General features: G+C 45.2%; 2 protein-coding genes across 3 annotated transcripts; one reads left to right on the top strand and one right to left on the bottom strand.

Annotated features, from left to right (window-relative positions):
* The first annotated feature begins 2,185 nt into the window (after window positions 1-2,185).
* On the top strand, window positions 2,186-11,091 carry mat1a (methionine adenosyltransferase 1A). 2 transcript variants are annotated; one of them, XM_064316851.1, is made up of 9 exons: window positions 2,188-2,455; window positions 4,606-4,683; window positions 5,465-5,587; window positions 6,217-6,329; window positions 6,756-6,899; window positions 7,515-7,733; window positions 8,060-8,242; window positions 8,539-8,672; window positions 9,151-11,091. In XM_064316851.1, exons 1-9 carry the CDS (start codon window positions 2,377-2,379, stop codon window positions 9,251-9,253), a joined length of 1,176 nt encoding a protein of 391 aa, XP_064172921.1. In that variant the 5' UTR covers window positions 2,188-2,376; the 3' UTR covers window positions 9,254-11,091. The 2 variants fall into 2 exon arrangements, with proteins under 2 accessions (XP_064172922.1, XP_064172921.1); XM_064316852.1 differs by lacking the exon at window positions 9,151-11,091 and having other exon boundaries at window positions 2,186-2,455; window positions 8,539-8,676.
* A 1,036-nt stretch (window positions 11,092-12,127) lies between these two features.
* Window positions 12,128-26,276, bottom strand: zgc:154058 (Transmembrane protein 150A-like). Its single transcript, XM_064316854.1, is given in 9 exon segments — window positions 12,128-15,265; window positions 15,267-15,432; window positions 16,209-16,386; window positions 16,517-16,644; window positions 18,148-18,215; window positions 20,132-20,218; window positions 20,445-20,492; window positions 24,791-25,060; window positions 25,509-26,276. Coding segments are annotated over 8 exon segments (822 nt in total). The 5' UTR covers window positions 24,856-25,060; window positions 25,509-26,276; the 3' UTR covers window positions 12,128-15,183.
* Window positions 26,277-27,210: the final 934 nt, after the last annotated feature.

The following is a 27,210-nucleotide window of genomic DNA, read 5'->3' as shown; positions in this document are numbered from 1 at the left end:
CAGAAGGTATCTACTAGGTCCACTTTTTTAAACAACAGCAAACAGGTTTGCTTAATTCATCCACCCGAAAGGTGAAGTGACTGGTCATGGTGGCACATGCACACTGCCCAATCAGAGACCAGCAGAGATGGGGAGCACTACCCTGCTGTCTGTTTAAAGGGACAGTTATTTTCAGTTTTTTTCTGCTATCATTTCAGTTGTATTGTATGATTTCCATTGGCCAAGGCAGTTTTATTTGTGTGAAGAAGGATTTTTCAAAAACATACAGACGTTTTGGTCTTCACTCCCAAAGACCCCTGCGGTTGTGTTGTTAGGAAGCGAGCACAGGATGCACGTGCCAAAGCAAATAGTTCCAACCACAAATTCTATAAAAATATAATTTGTTGTTTGAGAAATAATGGGGTAATGTCCAACCCTCTGGAGGTATAATGTGGTTGTACACCATTATAAAGCCAGCGATGCAGTTCTAGAAACTTCTGTGATTATCTAAAGTATCATTCACTGCACATTAAAACTGTCTGGGCCAAAATAAATCATAAAAACCTCAAGAAAGCAAAACTGCCCCTTTAAGCTAATTTCTGGAGGTACCCCTAGCTCAAGGCAAAAGTTCACAGTTCACCCTTTTGACTCTGTTTGTCAGGGACAGCGCTGTACTCATTTACTAGAGTTCTGTCTCTTCTTCTGCTGTCCAGCCTAGTAATGGTGTACTGAAAAGACCCGAAAGACATGTTTCTGTGCATCACCTTCCTGATTAAACGACCTTTTATAAGGTTGGGTTTTCAGCGGAAAATTTCCTGATGCACAGGGTGTTCAGTGACTTCCTTTTACCTTTGTATTTTTGATTCATGTATATGGAGTTACAGTATCAGGATATCAGTCGCTATTTACCTATCCTGACAATTGACCATACATCACCTGCACTCACAAAAGTCATAAGTCCTTAACTCATTATGAACTTAAATGGGGGTAGAATTTCCTCAGCCAAACCAGGAAGTAACAAAGTCTATGCCACCACTGAGATTGGGAATACGGTTGTAAGATTTAGTTTTCAAATGTCGACAGATTGAGAATGAAAGCCGTCACTGCATGTCACTGACCCAGGGACACAGGGGGTTGTGCAATCCTGTTTGATTATACACACCAGTCCGTTCTAGTCAACAGTGGAACAGACGCGATCTCCACATTTCTCCCGTACTGTCAGTCATTAACCGTCACCACTGCAGAAGCTGGAAGCTCCTGTCAATTAACTGGGCATCTCTACGGCTGTTTAGTGAAGTCTGTAAATATTTGAATTCTTTGTTCAGCAGACAAAAATATGCCAAAGCAAACGGTGATGTTCCCCTTGGTTGGGATGACCTTCTGACCACGGGACGCAGCCAGAGACGGCTCTCGGCTGAAGTCCGTTTCCACTGAAACAGGTGGCTGAGCTGTGGGTCTGCACTACGGTCTGATACCCAGTGTTCAGCCAGGGTTGCTCTGTGAACACGTTTGGGGAGACAATTGGAATTTCCGAATTAGGGAGGATTTGGACATACACAGCCCCACGTTGGGTGCCAAATTATTATTATTATTTTTTTTAAAAAGAAAGTTTGAAAAAAACCATCACTTCCTGACTCACACTGCTGCAAACATGCAATGTTCTGATGCCTATTTTTTTTTTTTGCACTGTTTGAATATTATTATTATTATTATTATTATTATTACTATTATTATGTTGTTGTTGGTCATACTTGTTGCATGTTGTATATGTGGTATGTTTCGATGTATTGTATGTATTGCATATTGCTTTTCCAATATGACTGTAGTTATCCTGCCAATAAAGCAAAATGAAATTGAAAATAGAAAATTGAAATAGAGAGAGAGCGAGACAGAGACAGAGAGAGAAAGTGTGTGTGTTGGGGGAGAGTGGGAGAGAGAGGGGGGAGCGAGGAAGGGGGAGGGGGAGAGAGGAAGAGGGGGTAGAAAGAGAGAGAAAGCTCAACCCCAAAAACCCAATTTCACCAGCCTGCTTCCCTAGATGACTTCCACAGAGGACACCCCAGAAGGGGACACAAAGGGTTAAATTAAATCTCCAAAAGTTCCAGTCCCTTCCCTCCCTCAGCACCACCCCTATGCAATGATCTGCCCCCCGGGTCACATGATGCGTGTGCGTTGTCCCCTAACCTTATATAGGAGTGTGTTTGGATTGGACCCTGGAGCTCCATGCCGTAGACAGACAGCCAGCCAGCCAGGACTCAGCACGCGGGAATATCAAGCCACCTTCGCCCCCCTTTCCCCGCAGTCTCAGCCTGCTCAAAGAGGACCCCCCCACCGCACCGTACCGCACCGCACCGCACCCCACACCTGCTCTCTGAGCCCCTGGCAGCGACGCTCACCATGGACCGGCTGATCGACTTGGCGCCTGACGACGGCTCCTTCATGTTCACCTCCGAGTCTGTGGGCGAGGGCCACCCCGGTGAGTTTCTGCCCCGCACATTCCCACCCCCCCAATATCCATTGGGGGGACCGAGCGCGTAACCGCAGTAACCAGGGGACAGCACATATGCCAGGGCATGGGGGGGAAATCACAGGCTAAACACATACAAGTTAGGCATGAACTCCACAGGTCACAAACATTCTACAGGCTGTGTATTCTGCCGATGTTTATAAAGTATTATCACTGGTGCTCAGTGTGGCTCCTGTGGTATGCATGTAGCAGAGAGTAGCAGCAGAACCCAAAATTTATATTTGAGAAATAACTGAAGCCTTAAAGACTATGCAACATCTTAACGAACAAGAAAACAAACTTAACTCCATACAGCATTTTATTGTGCTATCAAAGTTATGAGATGCTGTTACCTTTCAGCTAGAGAGCACTCATCAGAGCTCTGTCATCTACAGAATTCCACGTAACAGTTGCACTTCGTTATCACTGTTCTATTATTGGTTTATACACATACACACACGCCGCACACACGCATATATACACCCGATCTGGGTCAAATACGTATTTGCTCTGGATTCAAATACTTTTCTGTTCTCTGTTGATCTTGCCTGGTGCAACTGAGCCTGCCAATAGGACCCAAAGGTGGGGTTTGCACTTTTTGAGAGTATGTCATAGGTTCCAATACACCAGACAAACTTAATAAAGTATGAAAAAGTATTTGAAGCCAAAACAAATATGTATTGGACCCAGGTCTGATACACACGCACACACGCTCCCCCAACACACTGTTTTGGGGCACGTGTTGTTAGGTAATGTTTGTGCAGGGTAGTGTTGACCTGAGATAGGAGCTAAGCTGGACACGGCCCGTATGGGAACTGACCAGACCTTGCGTTCCTTATCGCACGGCACGCTGGGTAATCATGCCACGAAGGCTGGTCACCTGGAACCTGCAGCAACAAACAAAAATCTTGTTAAACCTGTTGGCAAATATGTTACAGTCAAGAGTCAGTCAGGAAATGTATATTTGGCAGGAAGATGATTTTACTCTTCTAATGTTGCTGCTTGGGATCAGAGACCAGAGATCAACGATCACAATTCATTAATAACTTTTCCAGTTTCCCAGCTGATACCCAGAGACAGCAGGTGTATCTCGAGTATCTTTTTTAAAAAGAAAAATTATTTATTTATTTATTTATTTGCAATCTCCCAGCCCACATTTAGCATGAACTGTCAGCACCCTCTTGCGGGCCAGCAGAGCTCCCGTTTTGGTTATTGCTGTCTGATGAAATCTGCTTTAGCTTTGCTTCAGCTGCCTGAATGGCAGTGATAAGATAACAGGGAACAGCTGCCCTGTCCCGCTGCTGCAGACCAATGCCGTCCGTCCGCCGGGAAACGCAGACCGAGCAGAGACCAGGGGGGTATTTCACCAAGCAGGATTACTGACGTAGCTGTATAACTGTGCTGCGTAAAGCCCAGAACAGCTCTTTTTACTTCGGTCCCTGTTCCAGATTTGGGAGGGTTCCGGGTTTTTTTTACCCAGTACAGTTATCCAGTTAACTCCATGAACCTGCTTTGTGAAACCGGGCCCAGGAACACGTTCCACAGCTTGCTGCCCTGAGAAAGAAAAAGAAAACGCACACCTCGTTCGCCACGACGCAGACCGAGGGACTTGGAAGTAATACCGTAAAAGAAAGGTCGCACACTCTTTTTCCCCCGATGCGATTTTTAACAGCCATCGTTTCAGCAGAAAGCTGCTTTCATCAGGGCTTCCACAGCTTTCTGTCAACATATTTTTTCTATTTGAGTAGATCTGTGTGTCCTTTATTTGAAATGTAATGCTTGCCTATGACAGGGAGCATTCCTTATGCAGATAAAAAGGGGAACCCCCACACCTTCCCCCTTTGAGTCCCTGACAACACACAACACAGAGAGGCATTTTCAATTCTCTATGCTAAAAAACTATTATCAAATGATATAAAATACCACACACACACACACATCCAGACACACACACAGACACGCACACACACATCCAGACACAGAGACAGACACACACACACACACACACACACACTATACCTACACAGTGTAGGATGGTACACAGCACAATGCTTGGTGGCAAATATATTTTGATAGTACATCACAGCAGCAGACATCTTTCTTTCTTTCTTCAACTACAGACAAAATCTGTGACCAGATCAGCGATGCAGTTCTAGATGCTCACCTGAAAGAGGACCCTGATGCCAAGGTGGCCTGTGGTAAGTGGGGAGAAGGGTGGGCGGAGCAGTGAAGTGGGAGGGGACATAATCTGAAAGCACAGCATCATTTAACAGGAGAGAACAATGATCTTTGATTGGTTAATGCCAGTGTGTGACTGATTGTGACTGATTGGACATGGTAGCACCACCCAGTTTGAGGTTCATTACCCTTCATTCATGTGTCCTTAAGGCAGATACACATCAACCAATCACAGAAATGAACAATAGTCTGGACCAATCGGCGGGGTCCATGCCCAGAAGCTGTCAAGTTAGAGCTGGGTGATACACCACAACAATACTTAAGAGAAATAACTAAATAATTAATAATGAAGGCTCCTCTAAAAGTGATGTTCTAACAACAGATTATTTTTCTAGATGACATATTGTAATATGCACCAAAGTAATATGCACCAAACTTGTAGCGTAGTCTAAATAGGAGAAATCCAATAGTTACATCTTAACGAGACACGAAAGCATTTCTTATTGATTTGAGTTTTTTCTCATGGGGAATTTTGTTGATTTTATTACTCCCATTAAAGTTGTCTACAGTTTCACACTGAAATTCATTTCACATATTATTCTTGTCCTTTGTCTTACCTCACCTATCACTACTGCCATTTTAGTTTTCTGTTGCGATTTTGAACTTGAATGATTGCTTGATCGATTGATTGAATGACCGACTGATTGATTGGCCAATGATTCATATGCACCAGCACACATGGTCCAGTGTGCTGCGTTCATATGCATGTCCAGTCCTGACTTCGCCCTGTGGTTTCCATAGAGACGGTGTGTAAGACCGGCATGGTGCTGCTTTGCGGAGAGATCACGTCCAGAGCCAACGTGGACTACCAGCGAGTGGTCAGAGACGCCATCAAGCACATCGGCTACGACAACTCTGACAAAGGTGCAGCCTCAAGGCCAGACCACAGTCACTCCAAACCATAGTTACACTCGCACATTCACATTCAGACACTCTGACACTCTCACACACATTCTAACACTCTCACATTGTAACACTCTGACACACACACACACACACACTCAAAGACATTTGAATACGCTCACATTCTAGCTCACTCACACATTCACAAACTCTCAAACTCTCACATTCTAAGACACTCTCACAAACTCTCACACTCATATTCTAGCACACACACATTCACAAACTTTCACACTCTCACTATTCTAAGACACTCACACACTCACATTTTCACACACCCACATCCTCACACTTTCCTACTCTACACTCTCACACTCTGACATATATTCTGGAACATTCTAAAGCTCTGCACTGTTCTCAGACAGTCTTAATAAGTAAACTCATTTTACATTTTGACCTGAGACTTCCCCCATAATCTCAGTAAAAACCTGCACAGGCCCGACAAGACTGGAGCTGTGTCCTTCCGGTGCAGAGCAGCTGATATTTGTGCAGTGAAAACTGCTGTTTCCTGTGTGTCTTTTACCCCCATTTCCTGTGTGCCTTGTTCCCATTTCCTGCATGTCTTACCCACGTTTCTCTTTCTCCCTCCTCAGGCTTCGACTACAAGACCTGCAATGTGCTGGTGGCTCTAGAGCAGCAGTCTCCCGACATCGCCCAGGGCGTCCACATTGACCGGCACGAGGAGGACGTCGGAGCTGGGGACCAGGTGAGGCCACACCTGTAATGAGAATACTGCATAAGACCCATACCTGTAAAGAGAATACTGCATAAGACCCACACCTGTAATGAGAATACTGCATATGACCCATACCTGTAACAGGAATACTGCATTTGACCCACACCTGCAACAGGAATGCTGCATATGACCCACACCTGTAATGAGAATACTGCATATGACCCATACCTGTAACAGGAATACTGCATATGACCTACACCTGTAATGAGAATACTGCATATGACCCACACCTGTAACAGGAATACTGCATATGACCCATAATACTGCATTTATGAACCTCTGTATTATTATTATTATTATTATTATGAATAAGACTACAAGCTCATGTGTACCCCCCTCTCTGGTCCTTTATGTGCGCACAGAGGGTCTCCCTGATGAGGTTTTTTTTTTTGGCAGGGTCTGATGTTCGGCTACGCCACAGATGAAACGGAGGAGTGCATGCCACTCACCATCGTCCTGGCTCACAAACTCAACGCAAAGATGGCCGAACTCCGCCGAGACGGGACCATCCCGTGGCTCCGCCCAGACTCCAAGACACAGGTAGGAGAGCCCTGCCATCCAGCGCCATGGAAACACGATCGCAGGAAACAGAATCCTGCAGGGGGCCGCCCACAAACAGCGAGACAGGCTGCTGTAGCAGGAGTGGGAGAGAGGCAGGTTGCTGTAGCAGGAGTGGGAGAGAGGCAGGTTGCTGTAGCAGGAGTGGGAGAGAGGCAGGTTGCTGTAGCAGGAGTGGACAGCAAGACAGCCAGGTGATGCCAATTTAGCCTCTCTGGTGACATCAGTCAGGCCAGTTTGGAAATAAAAATATTTGGAGCTCTGGCAGATTAATCTAGACCAACACCAAAAATATAAGCGAATAGGCTGAAGGGTCTCCACCGATGTAACACCAAGGCAGACAGCACTGCGAGTTATTGCAGGAAAAGGTACTGGGTTATAGGATAAAGGTCCTCCAACAGATTCCTCAGAATTACAAAACCTGGGCCTGGCATCAAATGAATGATCAAATTAATGGACCAATCAAATAAGAGCAGAAGTTGGTATGAAATCCGAAAAGGGGCATGGCCACAGCTGTGCACCTGTCCAGGACAGGATGTTCTGTGAATGGAAGGTGGAGAGTTTCTGAAGTTGGGCTTCCGCCCCCTCTCCCTCCAGGTGACGGTGCACTACTCCCAGGAGGGGGGTGCGGTGATCCCCCTCAGGGTGCACACGGTGGTGATCTCGGTGCAGCACGACGACAACGTCACCCTGGAGGAGCAGAAGCGCATCCTCAAGGAGAAGGTCATCAAGTCCGTGGTTCCCGCCAAGTACCTGGACGAGCGGACCATCTACCACCTGCAGCCCAGCGGCCGCTTTGTCATCGGCGGGCCCCAGGTGAGCCTGCCCGTACCCCGGTGCCAAACATGGCCGCACAGACTGTAACGGGGCTTCCTCGTTCATCTCCCCACAAACCGCACAGTCCCCAAGTGTTAGGCGCACACGGGCTTTCATCGTGCGCTCAATGACAAAGAAAACAAACGAACAATCAGACAAACGAAACACACATGACAGGAGAAGGGATTAGACCATACGTTGCTCCCACGTGCATCTCTTATTCCAGAGCCCTGTGGTCTCAGTGCAGGCAGAACAGATAAAGTGTTAACAATCACTGTGATTGCCTACAGCTGTTCTTCGTGACACACCAGCCTGTTTTTTGGCAGGGGGATGCTGGTGTGACCGGGCGAAAGATCATTGTGGACACGTACGGGGGATGGGGTGCCCACGGGGGAGGGGCCTTTTCCGGAAAAGACTACACCAAGGTGGACCGTTCGGCTGCCTACGCTGCACGCTGGGTGGCCAAGTCACTGGTCAAAGCCAAGCTCTGCAGGAGAGTCCTGGTGCAGGTGAGGCGTAAATGCACACACGCGTCCCCACAAATCACTGCTGCATGTGGCTATCCTGCACACACGCCCACGCACGCGTGCGTCCCCACAAATCACTGCTGAATATGGCTATCCTGCACACACAAACGTCCCCACAAATCCCTTCTGCACACACATTTCCCAACACATCACTGCTGCACACAGCTATCCTTGCTATCCTGCACATGCATGTGCCTCCACAAATAACAATGTTAATGCCCACCTGTGTGGGGGAGTCCTGTTGAACCCCCCCCTTGCTCTTTGTGTCCGTGCTGCAGGTATCCTATGCGATCGGTGTGGCCCATCCACTGTCTGTCTCTCTCTTCACCTACGGCTCATCCCAAAAGTCAGAGAAGGAGCTGCTGCATATTGTCAATGACAACTTTGACCTCCGACCAGGGGTCATTGTGAGGTGAGCTTCTCCAGACCGGTACAGTGGTATCTTGATTCTGGAACTATTCCCACTGTTATACAGTTACCAGTATAAAATAATTTATTTCCAGTGTAACACATTTACTGTTGTAATACAATGAATTACCCACTGTAATAATTATTCACAGCATTGGCCAGGAAGAGACATAGTAGCACAGCCCTAGATTATGTTAGAACAGGGCAGGCAGTAGTCGGGGTGGACTTGTACCTACAATTTCATAAAGTACAATTTTAACACCAGGAATAATGCTGGATACAGCTGCTGGGGCCCTGTTACTCAAATTGTGGCCCTACAGGGCATAGAACTGCTGGATTCCTGCCCTCCCTTTACCTGGGAGTCAGGTGTGAAAACCAGGGTCAAATTTGGATATGAGTGGCACATAGACACATTTGAGTGTCTATGTGCCAGTAGATACAGCTCTGTCGAGCACTCTGTCACTCTGAGCATTTGTCCTCAGGGATTTGAACCTGAAGAGGCCGATCTACCAGAAGACTGCGTGCTACGGTCACTTCGGCAGGGCCGGGTTCCCTTGGGAGGAGGCCAAGGAACTGACGTACTGAGGGCGCCAACGTACGAGGAAGTCCTCCCCCTCTCCCCCCCGTCCTCACCCTTTAATGTACTGGTTCAAACATCAACCCCCAGTATCAGCCCACTTTCTGTAAAACCTTTTTTTTTGTTGTTTTTTTTGTTTTTTGTTTTGAGTTTTCGCTGTGAATTTACACACAGCGCACAGATTACCAGATTTCCTGATGCCTCGTGACATCACGGGCCGCATCAGTGTTCGGGAGATGCGTTAGTCACACTGATGTAAAATGTACAATATAAATGATGTAAATTGTTGCCAGTCACATCCGCACAGCAGCACCATCACCCTTTAAACAGGCATATCACAGAGCCTTTTCAGCGGTCAATACATTCCAGTTCTGCCCCTTACCCTCGGACGTCAGGATGCACTTCTAACCCCCGGAAAACAAGCCATTCAGGGATGGGACTCTGGGTCCACACACCACTCTCAACATTTCACCTTGGCATTGCTAAAAAACAAAGTCATATGGTGACCGCCTTCCCCTGTCCCCCTTTTGTAGGTCACGGGTGAACACGTCTGCTGTCTCATACTCATTTGTTGTTAACTTGGCAGCGGTTTGATAAAGGTATGATAATAACCTTTATCAACGGTAAGACGGGTTTAATTTTTGGCTGTGACCTCTTCTGGTTCCTGTGTTTGTCATTAAGTTTGGGGGTCATTTTTTAATTTGATGACGTGCCAACAGTTCTACGCTGTTGCTAAAGTGATTTAAAAACACCACACCTTTGGGCAAAACAGGCAGATCACAGTGAAACAGTTACATAAGACTGAAAGTCTGCGCCCTATCGACCCTCTGCAGAAATTCACCCTGTAACCACCAAACTGCATCTTTTGACAGAACATTTATTTTAAATGTTTACACGTGATCTGTGAATATCCGACTTAACATTTTCATCAGTAACAATTGCAAAAGCAAGTGTGTGTGTGTGTGTGTGTGTAACTTCTTAAAGACATTTCAGGGATTTGAGATGTAATGGGATTTCTTTTAAATCCTATTTGTGCTGAGGATTTGCAGGTGTGATGGTGTGGCTTTTTAACTGGATTTATCATTCGCATAGGTATAAAGGTACAGGTATTTTGCGGAAACTGTATGTGGGAATATATAAATGCATTTCTGCTGTACTACTAGGAGGGGCACTACAGATGTATACAGATATTTTTTGTGCTTTGGGATTTGGGTGCAATTTGGCCCTTAAGTAATGAGGGGTCAAATCAATGTGTTCAATCTTAATTTACAGTGTGTCTTGACAACGAGACTAATGTACCCAATGCAATATACTGTAACTATATTTTCATAATTTTTTTTTTTTTTCAAATTATGCTTTCCAAAAACTGTTTATTGGACAGCCTGAAATCATTTTCTCAACTGAAACATTTTACGTGCGCAAATACCATTGTGCATATGGTACCTGTTTAACTTTCATATTTGTAAAATCTGACTTTTTCTATCATTATATCCTATCATAACTTGGTTTGTTGGCATGGAAACTGCTGCATATGGCTATCATGCACACACGTGTCCCCATGAATCACTGTTGCATACAGCTGTTCTGCACACACACACGCACACGCACACGTCCCCACAAACTATGCATATTGCTATCATGCATACACACAAGCTCTGCAGCCCGTTTCAATGTTCAGTGCTGCCCAGTGTCCTGGGAGTCATGTGACAGCGACTCATCCGTGGCCGTCAGCAGACCACGTTTACGGGTGCATGTCCCCCAGTAATATTTTTCTGTGCCCCAGTAAAAATGATCATGAAAAATAATGTTTTTTTTGCATTGTGTCTAAATAAAATCTCAACAGTAAGTGTGGTGAATTTGGTTTTGATATTTTATAGAATAAATTAGTTCCGAATAATGACCACTACCGCTGTTAAGCAAGCAGTTAAGACAGTGAAGGGAGGAGGCAGGGGGAAGGGGCGGGCTGCTTCCATTTACCAGATTCTTATCATTACACTCAACTAGGAAATGCTTTATATTTGCTTTTATGCTTTTTTTAAACCCCTTTTTTCCTTCTGTTAAATAGCAATCCCCCCTCCCTTTAAAATACTTGCAGAATGGCCCCTGGACTTACCCAGTGCTGACCATCTCCCTGGGCGTGTGAACATGGACGCTTCTGTGAAGGAGGCAGACAAAATTAATTATGGGTTCCGTAATTCTCATTGGTGCTGCTCTTCAGAGAGCCTACAGTACACCTGTACAGAGAATATCTACATACAGAAAGCCTATAGTACACCTGTACAGGGAATATCTACATACAGAAAGCCTATAGTACACCTGTACAGGGAATATCTACATACAGAAAGCCTACAGTACACCTGTACAGAGAATATCTACATACAGAAAGCCTATAGTACACCTGTACAGGGAATATCTCCATACAGAAAGCCTATAGTACACCTGTACAGGGAATATCTCCATACGGAAAGCCTATAGTACACCTGTAGAGGGAATATCTACATACAGAAAGCCTATAGTACACCTGTAGAGGGAATATCTACATACAGAAAGCCTATAGTACACCTGTAGAGGGAATATCCCTGAACACAGTTTCCACAGTTTACAGCCTCTCACCCTCCTTCTTTTCCCCACAGTCCACGCATAATCTTCTCAATCCATAAAGAAACATGGCAATGTGTTTGTGTTGCTGGAGGAGTGCGTATTACCATCACAATAATTCTGTAAATTTTTCTAATTCTGTGTGTTTGTTTGTGTGTGTGTCTGTGTAGGTGTGTGTGCATGTGTGTGTGTGTGTGTGTGTGTGGGTGGTTGGGTGCAGGTGAGAGAGAGAAATATATCAGAGCAAGGTAATATTACACAAGAAAGACAAACATGCCACAATCATCTCTTGATGTCCGTTTAATGACCTAAATGATCCAAAGACAAATGTATCAACAAACTTTGAACTCAAAGGAACTTCTCCTCTCTCCCTCCACAAAAAAGAAAACAGAAAATTGGGTGATGAGTCCTTACACACAGCAGAGTGGGATTAGACCCCATACACAGCAGAGTGAGATTAAACCCCACACACAGCAGAGTGAGATTAAACCCCACACACAGCAGAGTGGGATTGGATCCCACACAGCAGAGTGGGATTGGACCCCACACACAGCAGAGTGGGATTGGACCCCACACACAGCAGAGTGGGATTGGATCCCATACACAGCAGAGTGAGATTAAACCCCACACACAGCAGAGTGGGACTAGACCCCACACACAGCAGAGTGGGATTGGACCCCACACACAGCAGAGTGGGATTGGACCCCACACAAAGCTCGCAAAAGGCTTTGGTTTGATTAAAGGCACTTCTTTTCTCCGCTAGCTGATGAGCTGTCCAACGTGCACCTCCCACCAAAACGCAATGTCCACGATCGCTGTGATCACCAGTTAACAGAAAGTGTCAGTGAAATGGCTGTAATCCTTTGGCGCAGCTGTCAGATCACGTCCCCATCAATAGGGAACAATCCCCCCCCCCCAACCCCACCCCACCCTCCGACACTAAAACATAGTACATGTACTCAAACTAAGAATACCTTAAGTGATTATTTAAGGTATGATAAGACCCGGCATACAGAACTCACACAGCTACAGAAATTAATGTACAAGTAACACTGTGCATATAAAAATAACAGCTCTTAACTTCCAAAATGTATTTTTTTTATATTTTATATACACATATAGCACATTGGTGATGTAACCACTGCTCCTGAGAATAAAACAACGCATGGACACTGAGCATGACAAGGCTATGGCACTAAAACCAGGTGTCCAGGCTTGACAGGGCTATTGCACTAGTACATATAGTAACACAATATTCAGCAAAAATAAAATGTTCACACCTTGCGATTATATTCTTAAGGCCACTTCTATGAACATATTAGTCATTCAAATCTACAACACGAAGACACATATTCTTCTTTTCTTCACACATCCCAGTTTCTGATGTTTATAAAAACAGATGCAATCCTGATTTAATCTATTTGGAATGTGAAGGGCCCAGGCACTTTAATGCAACACTGTGGAAGATGCTTGGGCTTGGCCATCTGGAAAATTATAACACGTATGAGTCAAACACTGCAATTCCCAATAGTGACACAAGGGGGTGATAAAGGATTATGTTTCACCAAAAAGGATAGTTCACTTATTAAAATACAATTTCAGATGAATGTATATTTGCGATTGGCTCAGACCGTTTTGTGTGCGATGAATGATATTTTAGATATTTCCAGACGTTTCTGACAACTTGCCGACTTTACAATGACAGGTTTAGGGTATCCAGGGTTTCTAGGTTTAAAAAAGAAATATAAAACAGTTAAAATAATTACAAATCAGCTTGTCAAGGAACAGCATTTACTGATATCAGATTCGCTTTGGTTCCTTAAGTATGCATCCCAGTAAAGCACTCTGAACTTGGCAAATTACTCAGTTACACAGCAGGTATAGTCGTAAGCGTCCATCGATACACAAATACCCGTTCAGATGTTTTTTTTTTTAAATAGTGAGAGGTCTTTATATGTCCATTTCCAAGGTCGATAGGCCTTATGTTACTTTGGGAATGTCTTATCGCTCCTTATAAAAATAGATTTGACATTGAAAGCAGAGAATGTACACTGTTACTGATTTGTCTCATGTATCGAGTAAATAATAAACGATAACAAACGTGGCCTACTGGCTAGGCCCAGCTCGCAATGCAGCAGTTCAACACGTAGGGCGCTTTGGTCAGTCACTGCAACAGCCAAATTTTCAGTTCAGTCTGGTCCTTTCGGTTGGCGACTAGAAAGGCTGATATCTTATTCCAGGACAATAGGAGAATCCAAGGAAAAGGAGGGTGAGTGCAGTATTAATTATGTACCGCAGTAAATCCTTTACTGTGACAGCGCATTCGTTTAACCCATCGTAGTCTTCCGTTAGCGGTCCCACAGACACAGTGGTTCAGCTCTACCAAAAAGGCAGCGTAACCCACGTGTGGACAAAGTGGAGCACAAGGACTTCATCAAATAATCGGTTTACTTTTACGCACAGTCAGGCAGAGCTCTACGGCGCTCCCATTTTAGAAGCAGAGGCTCCTGAAAATTGACGTGTGCCACCTGGAAAAAATCATTTAGGAGCACATCTACGAACTGGGATGCATTAGTGTGCTCCTAAAATTTTCAACTTAGGAGCACATGTGCTCCTTGGAAAAAAATGTAAGTGTATCACCCTGACATATGTGGTAGCCTGGCTAAATATCCATGGTTCAAACATAAGGTTTTGAATGATCTCCCCCCAAAAAAAGTAATACAATTATGCATAATTTTTTCAGCGACTGTAACATAATTTAATGGACCACATTTAGAATATTGGTCTTCGTAAGGTCTGCCCTGGTGGCATGCGATTGGACCTTGAGTACTTCTTTCAGCATGTTGAACAGGACGGTGGCAGTGTGGTTTAGGTTGGGAACTGCAGTGAATCCCGCACTTTATGTGCGATCCACTCTGGAGTGAAGTGGCTGCAGACGGGTGGCATTTAGGGGCCCTGTGCAGGGATCGGCGATTTATGAAGACTTTGGTTTTCCTCCTTTCGCTCACATAAGATCATCCCTGGGCCTGCTCCCCCAAGGCACCCAGCAGCAGAAATCCCCAGCATCCCCCTCTGAGCGCGGCACCTGAAGGCCCTCTTCTTGTTCTGGCTGTCCGTCGGATGACATCACAGCAGTAGGTAGAACAGAGGCACTGCAGTGTTCTTTATTCCTTTAATTCCGCATCCAGAGTGAAACATTCCACCGTGCCCTGGCTCCTCCTCCAGGCATGGAGAGGAAGCAGTGGAAATGTACAGAAGCTTTGGCATCTTGGAAACTGGGGGTGGGGCCGTTAGCTCCACCCACTTGCCTCCAAAGTCTGCATGTTGATTGATGAGGTCATCACAGGAGGTCTTGGGTCCTTCCTACAGCCCGGAGGTTCTCCACCTGGTGCTGGCTCGCCCCTCCCACAGACTCCATCTTGCCCCTGGGCCCCACCCTTGGCCAAAACCATCAGAGTGTCCCCAGACACGCCCCCAAACTCAAACGCAAACGTCCCGTAGAAGAGCATGATGATGAGGCAGAAGACCCACTCGAAGACCGCCGAGGCGTGCTGTAGCACAAAGCTCTCCTGGATGAAAAACACACCACCTAGAGGACAGGAGGTTAAGGGCATGGCTTTGACACTGGCGGACACAGAGAGACAGGCTGAGAGCAACAGCGTGAATCAGTCAGACTAAAAATAAAAATGACTAGGTGGATGGAAAGCAGTCATCCATAAGGAGACTGGGTTTTTAAAGGCTATTTTAGGCATTGGTAGTGTGACCGTTTAGCTATTTACTATTTGCTTATTGCCCAGTCAGTTGTGAGCACTAGCCATTCATTCGGTCATGCCATGTTGAAAAATAAACAGTCAGTAGTCTATCCTCGACCTGTTCCTAACCGTAATCTTTCCCGCTTGCCTCCTTACTGTAAGAGCTATTATTAGAACGGTAAGTTCTGTTAATAGCTCAGGCTACGGGAAATTCAGGGCTTTTTCTCTGTACTATGATAAAACTCTTTAAAAGGCTGTTACCATTTTTTAAATCCTTTTCAAAGCTCATCTCTTTTTGAATGAACTTTTTATTTTTTGAAATAAATTTTATTCCTGATTTACTTGTTTCATTCCTGGTATTTTTATTGTGTGAGCTGTTTTACTTCTTCCTAAGCACTGCTCACTGGACTTTTGTGAGTTATAAAATAAAGTATCTTTATTTTATGAGTGTTTGGCTCTCACATTTTATCTGGAAAGTGCTCGGAATGCTGACATGAGAAGTGCAGTATTATTATTAAGTTTCTATTGTTATTATAATAAACTAATAGATCAATATGATTATGATGATTATTTTTACAGAGGGACACCCCCCCCCCCCCAGTTGAGAGGATACTGAGCACCAGGGAGATGAACGCCAGCAGGCTCATGGTGCAGCGCAGGTAGGCCATGTTGTAGTCGCTCTGCGTCTTGGCCAGCCGGTAGGAGAGCGCGCACTGAAGGCACAGGAACAGCATGCTGGTGGGGAAGGCCACGCCGGCCCCTACGTAGTGCAGCACCTTAGCGTGATCCACCTATCAGAGCGCAGAACAGGGATGGGGGGGGTCAGCACAGGCCCCAGGATACCCCAACGCGCCCAACCCCCATTACATTACAACACAAAAAGGTTTTGAAAAAAAAAACTGTTGTGGCAAATGTGCCTACCTGAAAGTTTCCCACCATGATGAGGCCGGCAGCACAAATCCAGCCGGTAGAGAGGCCTGCTGTGTTCAACATACAGTGCTGCTGCTTCTCAATCACATGGGCGTATCGTAAAAGAACAATTACCATTACTGTACGGGGGGGGTGAGAGCAAGAGAGCGAGAGAGGGGGGAGAGGGAAAGAGAGAGGGAGGGAGAGAGAGAGAGAGAAAGGGAGGGAGAGAGAGAAAGAGAGAGAGGATTAGTATACAAGACCATTGACCCTATCTAAATCGATTCAGCTTATCATCAACTACATAACGTTTAACATGACAGAATCGAAACAACCCGTTTTATAATTAACATCAGTGCACAGTTGTGAGTATTAGGCATTAGCATTTGTGCAATTTTAAGTTATGAGTATTAGGGTATAGTTATTAGAATTAGTGCATAGTTAAGTTGTGGACAAGGAAAACCCACTTCTCTGGGGCCAGGGCATTTTTGCCGTGTGCGAGGGGGAGTGGCAGCGTGCATTTACTGGCAATACAGCGCCATCTGCTGGGAACCGTGTAAACAGCAGCCACTGTCCTCCTGTGATCGGACACCTGTAGCATCGTCCATACACACCTGCTGCATCAGCAGCTGTCACAGCCCCACTAAGCTTCCAAACTCTACATGACAGGTCACTGAAAATTTCAAACGGTAGCCATAAGAACAGAAACCCCACCCGCCCACTCCTTCCCCACATCCTCTCCTGCCCCCCCCCCCCAACACACACACACTCTATCTCTCTTTCTATCTTTCACTCACTCACACATACACACACACACAAACACACACACACACACACACACACACACAAACACACACAAACACACACAAACACACAAACACACACACACACAGCACTTAACACAGGAAACTGGGTCCAGGCCATTGTTAAACTCGGCACCACACCTCGGGTTAAAATAAACCCTGTCATGCCGGGAAAACATGCATCTCAAAATAAATATTTTGTTGTCTTCAGGAAGGAAGAGAGTCATTAGCCCCCAAGGAAGCGAGTGAATGTAGTAAATGTAAAGCCAGCGTTTGTAGAAAATTACTTATGCCAAAGAACATAACACCAATACTACTACTAATAATAATAATAACAATAATAGATTAAGTTTGTGATTCTTAAAAATTACATGTATGATCAATGTGTCTTCTGATGAATCTGAGACCGGAAGCTTTTCTCATGTGTTTACATGCTACCCTAATAAATGCAACTAACTGATGAAGGTCCATGTAAACAGATCTGTATATTATTTGAACATTTAAACAAATGGGGATATTTATTGGTATTTACTTGCAGGATGTATACATTACATTAAAACTAGATAATGTGTTTACTGCCTTGTTACATTTTCCAGAGCAAAGACATTATTTCTGAACTAATTACAAGAGCAGGAGTATCGGGAGTCAATACAAGAGCAGTGTTTCCCTCAGCTCCTCTGTGGCAGAGAGAGGAAGTCCTTCTGCTTCATATCCCAGTATTCTGATGGTCTTTTTTAATGCTGTTGCATAAGGCCTGGATCCTGATTGGCTATGATCAATCTGACACTCAATAAGAAAGGGGAGTAACGATTGGCCCTATTCCTGCGGCTGGAGACTCACCCATGAAGGAGCCGGTGCTGCAGATCAGGCTGAAGAAGCAGCTCTCTGGTGGGAGGGTGCCACATTTACTGCAGTGAGAACAAACATGGGGGGGGTGAGGTTAGCCCCTGAAGCCCAACCAGACTGCCCGAAAATAGGCCTGAAGCCAAAATCAGTGTGGGAGTCTGTGGATAACATCCTGCCCATATGCATGCACACACATATGTGCACAGATACATACATAAACATATGTACAAGCACTCACACACATACACATACACACACACAAACAGATATACACATAAAGACATGTACAAGCACTCACACACACACACACACAATGTTTACATTCTTACTCAGCTGTGATATACAAAACTCTGCAGAAGAGCAGACTTATAAAAACAAACTCAGTTTCTTTTCCTGTCAAAGGGCAGAGGCCCAACTCTCTCGGCTACAATGGGAATTCCTGTCAGCCAGGAGAGAGTGGCCCTCAGCTCTCTGTGCACTACTTCCAGGAGCGGAATCAGCCGTCAAACACCAGTCAGGCTGTGTCACAGAGGTGGGAGGTGCCGGGAGAGGTCAGCCAGGTTCCTGTTTTTCACCACAGCCCCACCAGCCCCTCACCTTTGTGCTGAGCACCGCCATTTCTGTTAACGCCGAAATATTCCAATTTGACTTTCTGAAAAATTAATTCAGGGGTGTGATCGAGAACAGTCAACAGCACAGGACAGAAAGAGAGAAAAGGAGGAAAGTAGGAAGCAAGTATCTGGTGGGTCTCTAAACTGCAGGAAAAGCTGGGGGCCAAACGCAGAGCGCATTCCCTGCAGCTAGGGTCCAAACGCACAACGCATTCCCTGCAGCTGGGGGCCAATCGCAGAGCGCATTCCCTGCAGCTGGGGGCCAATTGCAGAGCGCATTCTCTGCAGCTGGTGGTGGGTTGCTGCAGTCAGGCTGGACTTTACTCACAAGTCACCATGTGACCCGCAGGAACTTAAACTTGCATTACAGTCAATGTCATGGCGGGGTCCCCATAGGCACTGGATTAGCAAAATCACCTGAGTAAACGTACCATTGACCGTGACCCTTGAAAAGGCCATTTGTTTTCCAAACAGATGGAGAGGAATCAAAGTAACCATGGATGATGTGTCAAACAAAAAAGGTCTTTGTGTGACTGGGTGTACCAGCATCCACCTGGTACCATGCACACAGACAGGTTCAACATGTTTTCTGCACCCAGCCAATTATCCACAGATGCACAGATGGTTACAGGAAAACTAGACCAGGGCATCCAGCCACTCTCCCATTGGCCAGCTCCATCCAGCTCATTCTATATAGGTCGGTTTTGATTGGCTGTCTCCAGGGGTATGGAAGGGATTTCCCCCTAAAAATTGCAGTTGGATCTGGCTGGCTTACTATTTTAGCCTCTTAACATAATTCATCAGACGAAAGGGAGGGCTGGAAATAGGACATAATTTAAAAATTGCATTAAAGCTGAGGTCTGTGATCGGAACCGAGCGTGCCTTCTCCAAGGAAACAGTACAGGGCTGAAGAGAGCGCCTTATTCCCAGTCTACTGGGAGCATGTGTGTGTTTATCTCCTTGCAGCAGAAAGACTTTATGAGGACCTGGAGCAGGTTCTGTCAGTAGTGTGACTTTATGAGGACCTGGAGCAGGTTCTGTCAGTAGTGTGACTTTATGAGGACCCAGAGCAGTCCTGTCAGTAGTGTGACTTTATGAGGACCTGGAGCAGGTTCTTTCAGTAGTGTGACTTTATGAGGACCCAGAGCAGTTCTGTCAGTAGTGTGACTTTATGAGGACCCAGAGCAGTTCTGTCAGTAGTGTGACTTTATGAGGACCCAGAGCAGTTCTGTCAGTAGTGTGACTTTATGAGGACCCAGAGCAGTTCTGTCAGTAGTGTGACTATGAGGACCCAGAGCAGTTCTGTCAGTGGTGTGACTTTATGAGGATCCGAGCGGGTTGTGTCAGTAATGAGGAAAAGCACTGACCTGATGAGAGGCACATTGTCCAGGGTACAGCATAGCACAGGTCCTCTCTGCAATGGCAGCTCCATCTCACAGGACTGGTTATACAACCTAAACACACACCACACACACACGCCGCCACCCCCCCGCCCCACCACACACACACACACACACACACACACACAGATACACGCACAGGTAAGACTTTGGGGGGGCCTTAGAAACACAACCTACGGTCCTCATATCCACAGGAAGTTGACTTAAAACGATGGCACTAGCACATTTACTGTAGTTTAGCACACAATTTAATCACAGAAGGAAAGTGGGCATATAGTACCAGTTATCCACTGGGCAGACATGCTGATTGTGCAGAGCCATGGCGTACCTGCAATGATAAGAAACATTAAAAGAGCTAAACCTCTTTATCCAGCCCACATCTGCATTAATTAACTGATGCTGCCCTTCCGTGTCAGATATGACAAATTAATTACAGAGAACTACGTCTCGTCAGCCTCATCACACAGCTGTGGTTAAACTGCCAGCCCCCCCCCTCCACCACCACCACCACCAACACCACGCCCCCTCCATCCTCGCCCCCCCCCACTCCGTCTGGGCTGTCTGCAATTTCTTAATTTCTTAGACAGGTACTGATGAGATGCTACATGTTACTGCTGGAAAGGAAGACAGCTGCGTTCTTTTAATCAAAGTGCATTCTTCAAACACGAGACACATGCATCACGGAGGCAGAAACAATTACTTCCCGGGAGAGAGAATTCAGAACATTTACATTAATGCTTACTTTTAATCCACTTCCTTTCTATGAAATGAGAAGCAGTCACTAGTGTCATTTCCCGCCCCACAAAAACTTTCTAAACTCTGCCCCCCCCCCCCATCTCAAATAACTGTTTTAAATTGCATTCTAATTTCCACATTATTTGACATATTTTACTTGAACACAAATACAGTTCAATCATGAAGAAGCTAATGAAGTGACATAGCCTATCTCTGTGTTTGTTTGTATGCTACACTGTTAGCAGTACTACAGTACAGCTTCAGTGTACTGCAAGTATAACCTATGAAAACCTCACTATTTAGGGCATTTTAACAGCTTTTCGAGTATCATATTTAATTTTGTCTCCATCCCTGAAGTGTCCTCATGACTGAAGGCCTGTTCCATCACCAAAATGTAATTTTGGGACGTTGCAAACACACAGACATACACACACATACACACAAACACACACACACAAACACAAACACAGACACAAACACACACACACACACACATGGGGACCCACACAGATAAACACAGATATAAAAATGCACACAGACAAACACAGACACACACACACACACACACACACACAGGGACACACACAGATATAAAAATGCACACAGACAAACACAGACACACACACACACACACACACAGGGACACACACAGATATAAAAACGCACACAGACAAACACAGACACACACACACACACGGGCGCACAAACTGGTAAACACAGATATAAAAACACACACAGATAAACACACACACACACACACACACACAGAAGAGCACCTGGTCTCTCTAAGCGTGCTCTCTATGCAGCTGAGAGCAGCCGCAGGGTCAGCTACAGGCTAAACAGTAATTAGCAGTGCGTTCATCTATGGCTGCATCATCAAAGGTCCGGAAAGCATTCAATCACCTGGAGCCTGTGCAGTGCGCACACAAATTACATTTAGCAAACATTCTGCCATTTATCCAGAGCTGCGTTATGAATAACCACCTTCAACAGCACACCACACTGAGCTCGCAGACCAGACTAATCCACCTTCAGCACAACAGCACACTGAGCTCACAGACCAGACTAATCCACCTTCAGCACAACACCACACTGAGCTCACAGACCAGACTAATCCACCTACAGCACAACAGCACACTGAGCTCACAGACCAGACTAATCCACCTACAGCAGAACACCACACTGAGCTCACAGACCAGACTAATCCGCCTTCAGCAATACACCACACTGAGCTCACAGACCAGACTAATCCACCTTCAGCACAACAGCACACTGAGCTCACAGACCAGACTAAGCCATCTTCAACAGCACAATGCACCGAGTTCACAGATCAGACTAATCCACCTTCACACCTTCAGCAGAACGATACACGGAGCTCACAGACCAGACCAATCCACCTGACACACCACACTGAATAAACTGTGATGGTGTTTTTCAATCCTTCAAATGAAGGGGGGGGGAGCTCAGATTTCCCAGCTCATCTGATCACATGATCATCTGACCACAGGAGGGGTTTACACATGCACCTCCGAGGCATTAATAATGATTTTGCACATCTTAACAACAATGGATTGCTGCAGTCCATGTGACTGTATGATTTTGAACCACCAAAGGCCCTTTTCAGTGAATGGATGCTTTTGAAAAAGCAGAAGTGCTCCTGAATGAATACTGGATACACCTCCCCACTCCCAATATTTACACCTGAACAAACCAGCCAAAACAAGAGCATTCATGCAGCATGCAGGAGGAAAACAGAGCCGCAGGTCATCTGTAATCGGGCTAAGCTTTTCCAGCAAAAACCAGTTCTATTTCTCAGAAAGAGGAGCACATCGCTCTTGTATAAACACCAGGGCATGTTCTGGACACAGCTTGCATGGCCATGTCAAACATAGGCCCAGAAGGGGACCTGTGGGTTAATGAACCCTTTCCTGATCTGAGCTGAGTGTCTTGTGCACCACGCTCTGAGACAGCCTAGTTCTCACAGACCTCTAATGTTGCATGAAACTCCAGGAAAAACAACCCAGCCCGTCATAAGAATGCGGCATCTGTACGGAAACTCCGGGACTAAATGCGTGCCATTACACCCCCAGGGTGTGCATTCCTGACTAGCGCTGATTAAAGAGTCACAACTTGTTTCCTTCAGCTCACAAGAAGGCAGAAGTGAGAACAAACAGATGGAAGACTGTCTGCACTCTGCCCACTAAACTCCACCCACTGCCGTCACCCTGCTCACTAAACTCCACCCACTGTCTGCGCCCTGCCCACTAAACTCCACCCACTGTCTGCACCCTGCTCACTAAACTCCACCCACTGTCTCCACTCTCCTCACTAAACTCTGCTCACCGTCTGCACCCTGCTCATTAAACTCTGCTCACCGTCTGCTCCCTGCTCACTAAACTCCATCCACTGTCTGCACTCAGCTCACTAAACTCCACCCACTGTCTGCACCCTGCTCACTAAACTCCATCCACTGTCTGCACCCTGCTCACTAAACTCCACCCGTCTGCACCCTACCGACTACACTCCGCCCACTGTCTCCACTCTCCTCACTAAACTCTGCTCACTGTCTGCTCCCTGCTCACTAAACTCTGCTCACCGTCTGCACCCTGCTCACTAAACTCCGCCCTACTGACTGCTCCCTGCTCACTAAACTCTGCTCACCGTCTGCACCCTGCTCACTAAACTCCGCCCTACTGACTGCTCCCTGCTCACTAAACTCCATCCACTGTCTGCACTCAGCTCACTTAACTCTGCTCACTGTCCACATCCAGCTCACTAAACTCTGCCCACCATCTGCACTCTGCTCACTCAGCTACGCCCACTCTCCGTAACTCAGTCACACTACTAAAGACCAAAGATCGAAAGAAGATTGCTCACATTATGATGTAGCTTCCTCCCCTGGCGTTTTGTGGTAAAGCTGTCATAGCCCAGACTGATGTTCCACATATTTTGCACCTTGTGATCACTACGAGGTCCTGACATTGTATTTTGCATCCAGGCAGGCATATATAGAGACATCTTTGTGCCATTAAACTGAAAAAGAATAGCTGTGTTTAATGTTCTAAAGAGACCTTTATTCTTCATCTCCACAAGATATAACCAGGGCCTTTACTACCTGCCGAGGTAAGGACAGCAAAGTGGGCCTGCATGAAAAAGTTCATTTCATCTCTTCTCCCCCCCTCCTTGCATAACTGCCAGGCCTTCCTGGAATGGTGGAATTACAGTGGGTGGGGCAGCGAGGTCCCGGAGGCAGACACAGCACAGACCAGCCCACATGTAAACAGCCCCACCAATTTAGATTCTGAACCATCTCCGGTTAGCAGTTATGAGATTTCGGCGCAGTGTGAGAAGGAGAAATGCTGACACGTGTTGTCATGGTACCCAAGAATGCGAGCAGGCTGGAGATCATGAAGAATGCAGGCCAACATTAGGACCCAGGACTCCTCTCCTGGAGCCCCAGCGCACTGGGCGTCTTGCCTCCTGCGCGTAACTTTGACAGAAGGTTCTGGTAAACCAAACAGGCCAATTATGCTTCAGTTTAATTCTGCTGCTGCTCTCACAGCCACTCGGGTATTAAGTTACAAGGGCAGTTCCCTAACCATTATATTACACTGCCACCAAGGTAATATAATATTATTCCCATTCCATATAGTAGTGACTCATTCGGACCAAGTTATTTCAGTTTCTCAAAATCGTCAAAATTTATTTATTTATTTATTTTATTACAAATAATTTGTTGCACAAATCACCGGCATTGAAGGCTGAATAAATGTCAAAAGCTATTAATGAATTCGAGCCAAATGCACAGGAACAACATCACAGTAAAATGCATTTTCCAGAAGATAGAACTGCGATGTTTTGAGTGATCACAGACTGTTGTAAGATACTCACACGATCCATATTCCGGTGATGGTGAAAGCAGGGAGGCTCACAGGTAAAATCATCCAAATGGACATCTCCGACCCTGGTTCACAAGCGAAAGTGTGATTCCAAAAACAAGTCGCCTTTCTTCCGCCCTCGCCTCCCTCACCAGCTTCTCCTCGATAAGCATTTACCTCTGAAGCCAGGGAAATCCGCCACTTTGTATTTACTCCCACGGATACACAACTTTTGAAGGACTAACCTGTAGCAGGCTGCTGATAGCAAGAAAGTATCTTCTCTCTGGAACGGCAATGAAAAAAAGTGTTCAAAACGCCGTCATTTTATTGGGAAACACAAAACAGATCATGGCAATATTACAAAATAACAACAATACTAACCTACTGCTTCAAATGAGAAAACTCTGATAGATCTAATAATAGTCTAGTGACCAAGTAAAAACTAAAATAGACTCTGGTGTTTTATTTTTTTCCATGCATACTCAACGCATAATGTAGCATATTACACCAGATGACTCAGAGTCAGTTAGGTAGGTATCCTACTTGTGTGAGAATGAAACACAAAAACAAAGTTATTTTAAATAATAACTACAAATCTTACTGCAAGATATTTTGAACTTTAACGAATCGAGCAAAATGGCTGAATGATGTAGTTCACGTATTAGCTGGGTATGTAACTTCGGCAGCAAAGATGCTGCTTTGAGCTATACGGTGAGATCTTTTCATCTTACCTTTTCTCGACTGCAGCCAACATACGGAGATCTTTTTCGGACACGGTTAGATTCTTTTTCTAATTGAGCTAATTCACAGTTTTGTAGAGCATGAAGAATGTACTTCTGTCAAACGAATATTTTCTCTTGTTACAATTCTCCGGCGCAATCCGGTCCGTGTTGTCCCAAAAATATAACAGCTACGGCAAAGACTTCCACTACAAACTCCGTCCAAGCCAAGATCCGATGCGTGGCCGTTTCGCACCCCCATCTCTCATGCTCCGTGAAAAATGAAAAAGCGTGTTTTGGGGCGCTGTGCAGACTCGTGCGTCTCCCCCTGTGGACGTCAGGAGCAGGAGGCTGTAAAACAAACCAGCTGTTTCCAGCAACTCCCCCTGCGGGGCCCGGCTATTTTCCTTGTACTTTTCACAGGTAAAATTAGCCTCAGACTTTAATTTTCCCTTTCCTTTAAAAAGGGGTCTCATTGTGCCGTCTTTTAAAGAGCGTCATCTTCATAACTCACGCTGCTCCTCTTTTTGCCCATGAACTGAATGATTGACGCAGCGATCCATTATTTCTAAACGCAATCTAGATCTTTACTCCATTTACATTTTTTTGTAAATATGGATAGTACTATATATTAACTTGATATCCAAATTATTCATTTATTTTAACCACTTGGAATAACATGCTTTTTGGTGTAATTTAGGTAAACGCAACCGAAACAACATTTCATATTGTAGGCTAGTCAAATGCAGGCTCAAATGGCCTCGTTTTCAGCCTCTAAGAAAGACAAAATTCATACAAGTGTCTCACAATATATAAGGTGGAATGTGATGATGCGTTTGCGCCGAAGGGGCACAGACAGTGTTCATTCGCTGTGGAACATGGTGGGCCTTACGCTGGTCCTGTGGATTGGGGTGGACGCGCCGCTGATTAAGGCCAGTGTTCACATGGTGTTAAATGGTGTATACTTTTGATATTTTATCAATCAATGTTCATAAACTTTGTCTAAACATGTTAATTCAGATTAAACCAGATTAAATTCTATTCAAAATATGAATTCACTGAGTTAATTCATTGTTAGTCTTAATATATCTCATGAGTACTCTCAACTTTGTAATAAATGTACGGACTCTCTTGGCACCAAATGTTTTAGAGCTGTCCAAGAATCAAATCATTTTGGGATGGTGTTCAGATAGCAGCAAATCTCCTTTGCATTATCTTCTAGGGGCTGACCCAAGTGTTTGCTTCAGTCTAGTTCAGGAAATACTCATTGATTACCTGAGACAACAATGTATGACTCAGATAGCATAAATATTGCCCTTTTAAAGACTATTTTAAGAAATATGTGGGAAATCAGATTTTTTTTTTTTTTTGGAAGTATGTGATTCTTTATTACTGTTTTTGGATGATATTGGGGTCGTAGTGTAGTAAACCTCTCTTTGCCTGTCCTATTAGCTGTCCCGTTTATATTGTCATAATAGTTAATTATATACACTGACATATTTCATGTTACATAGAAGACTTAGTACAGCAGAGGGAAACCTTTAAACCTTTTGTACCCATATCCGAGGACATTCCACATTTAAACAGAAAGTAATTCTTTTTATGTTCCAAATGTTTCTTTTTCAGATTATGTTGTCCAGTTTTTTCAGATAAAGAGGAATGGTAGTGCCCCTCCCCCTATTATTTTCTTTTCTTTGCTTTTTTGATGGTTTGT

This window comes from Anguilla rostrata, chromosome 18 (genome assembly GCF_018555375.3).
Source record: "Anguilla rostrata isolate EN2019 chromosome 18, ASM1855537v3, whole genome shotgun sequence".
Taxonomy (NCBI): Eukaryota; Metazoa; Chordata; class Actinopteri; order Anguilliformes; family Anguillidae; genus Anguilla; species Anguilla rostrata.
This window is presented reverse-complemented; position numbering and strand designations above follow the sequence as displayed.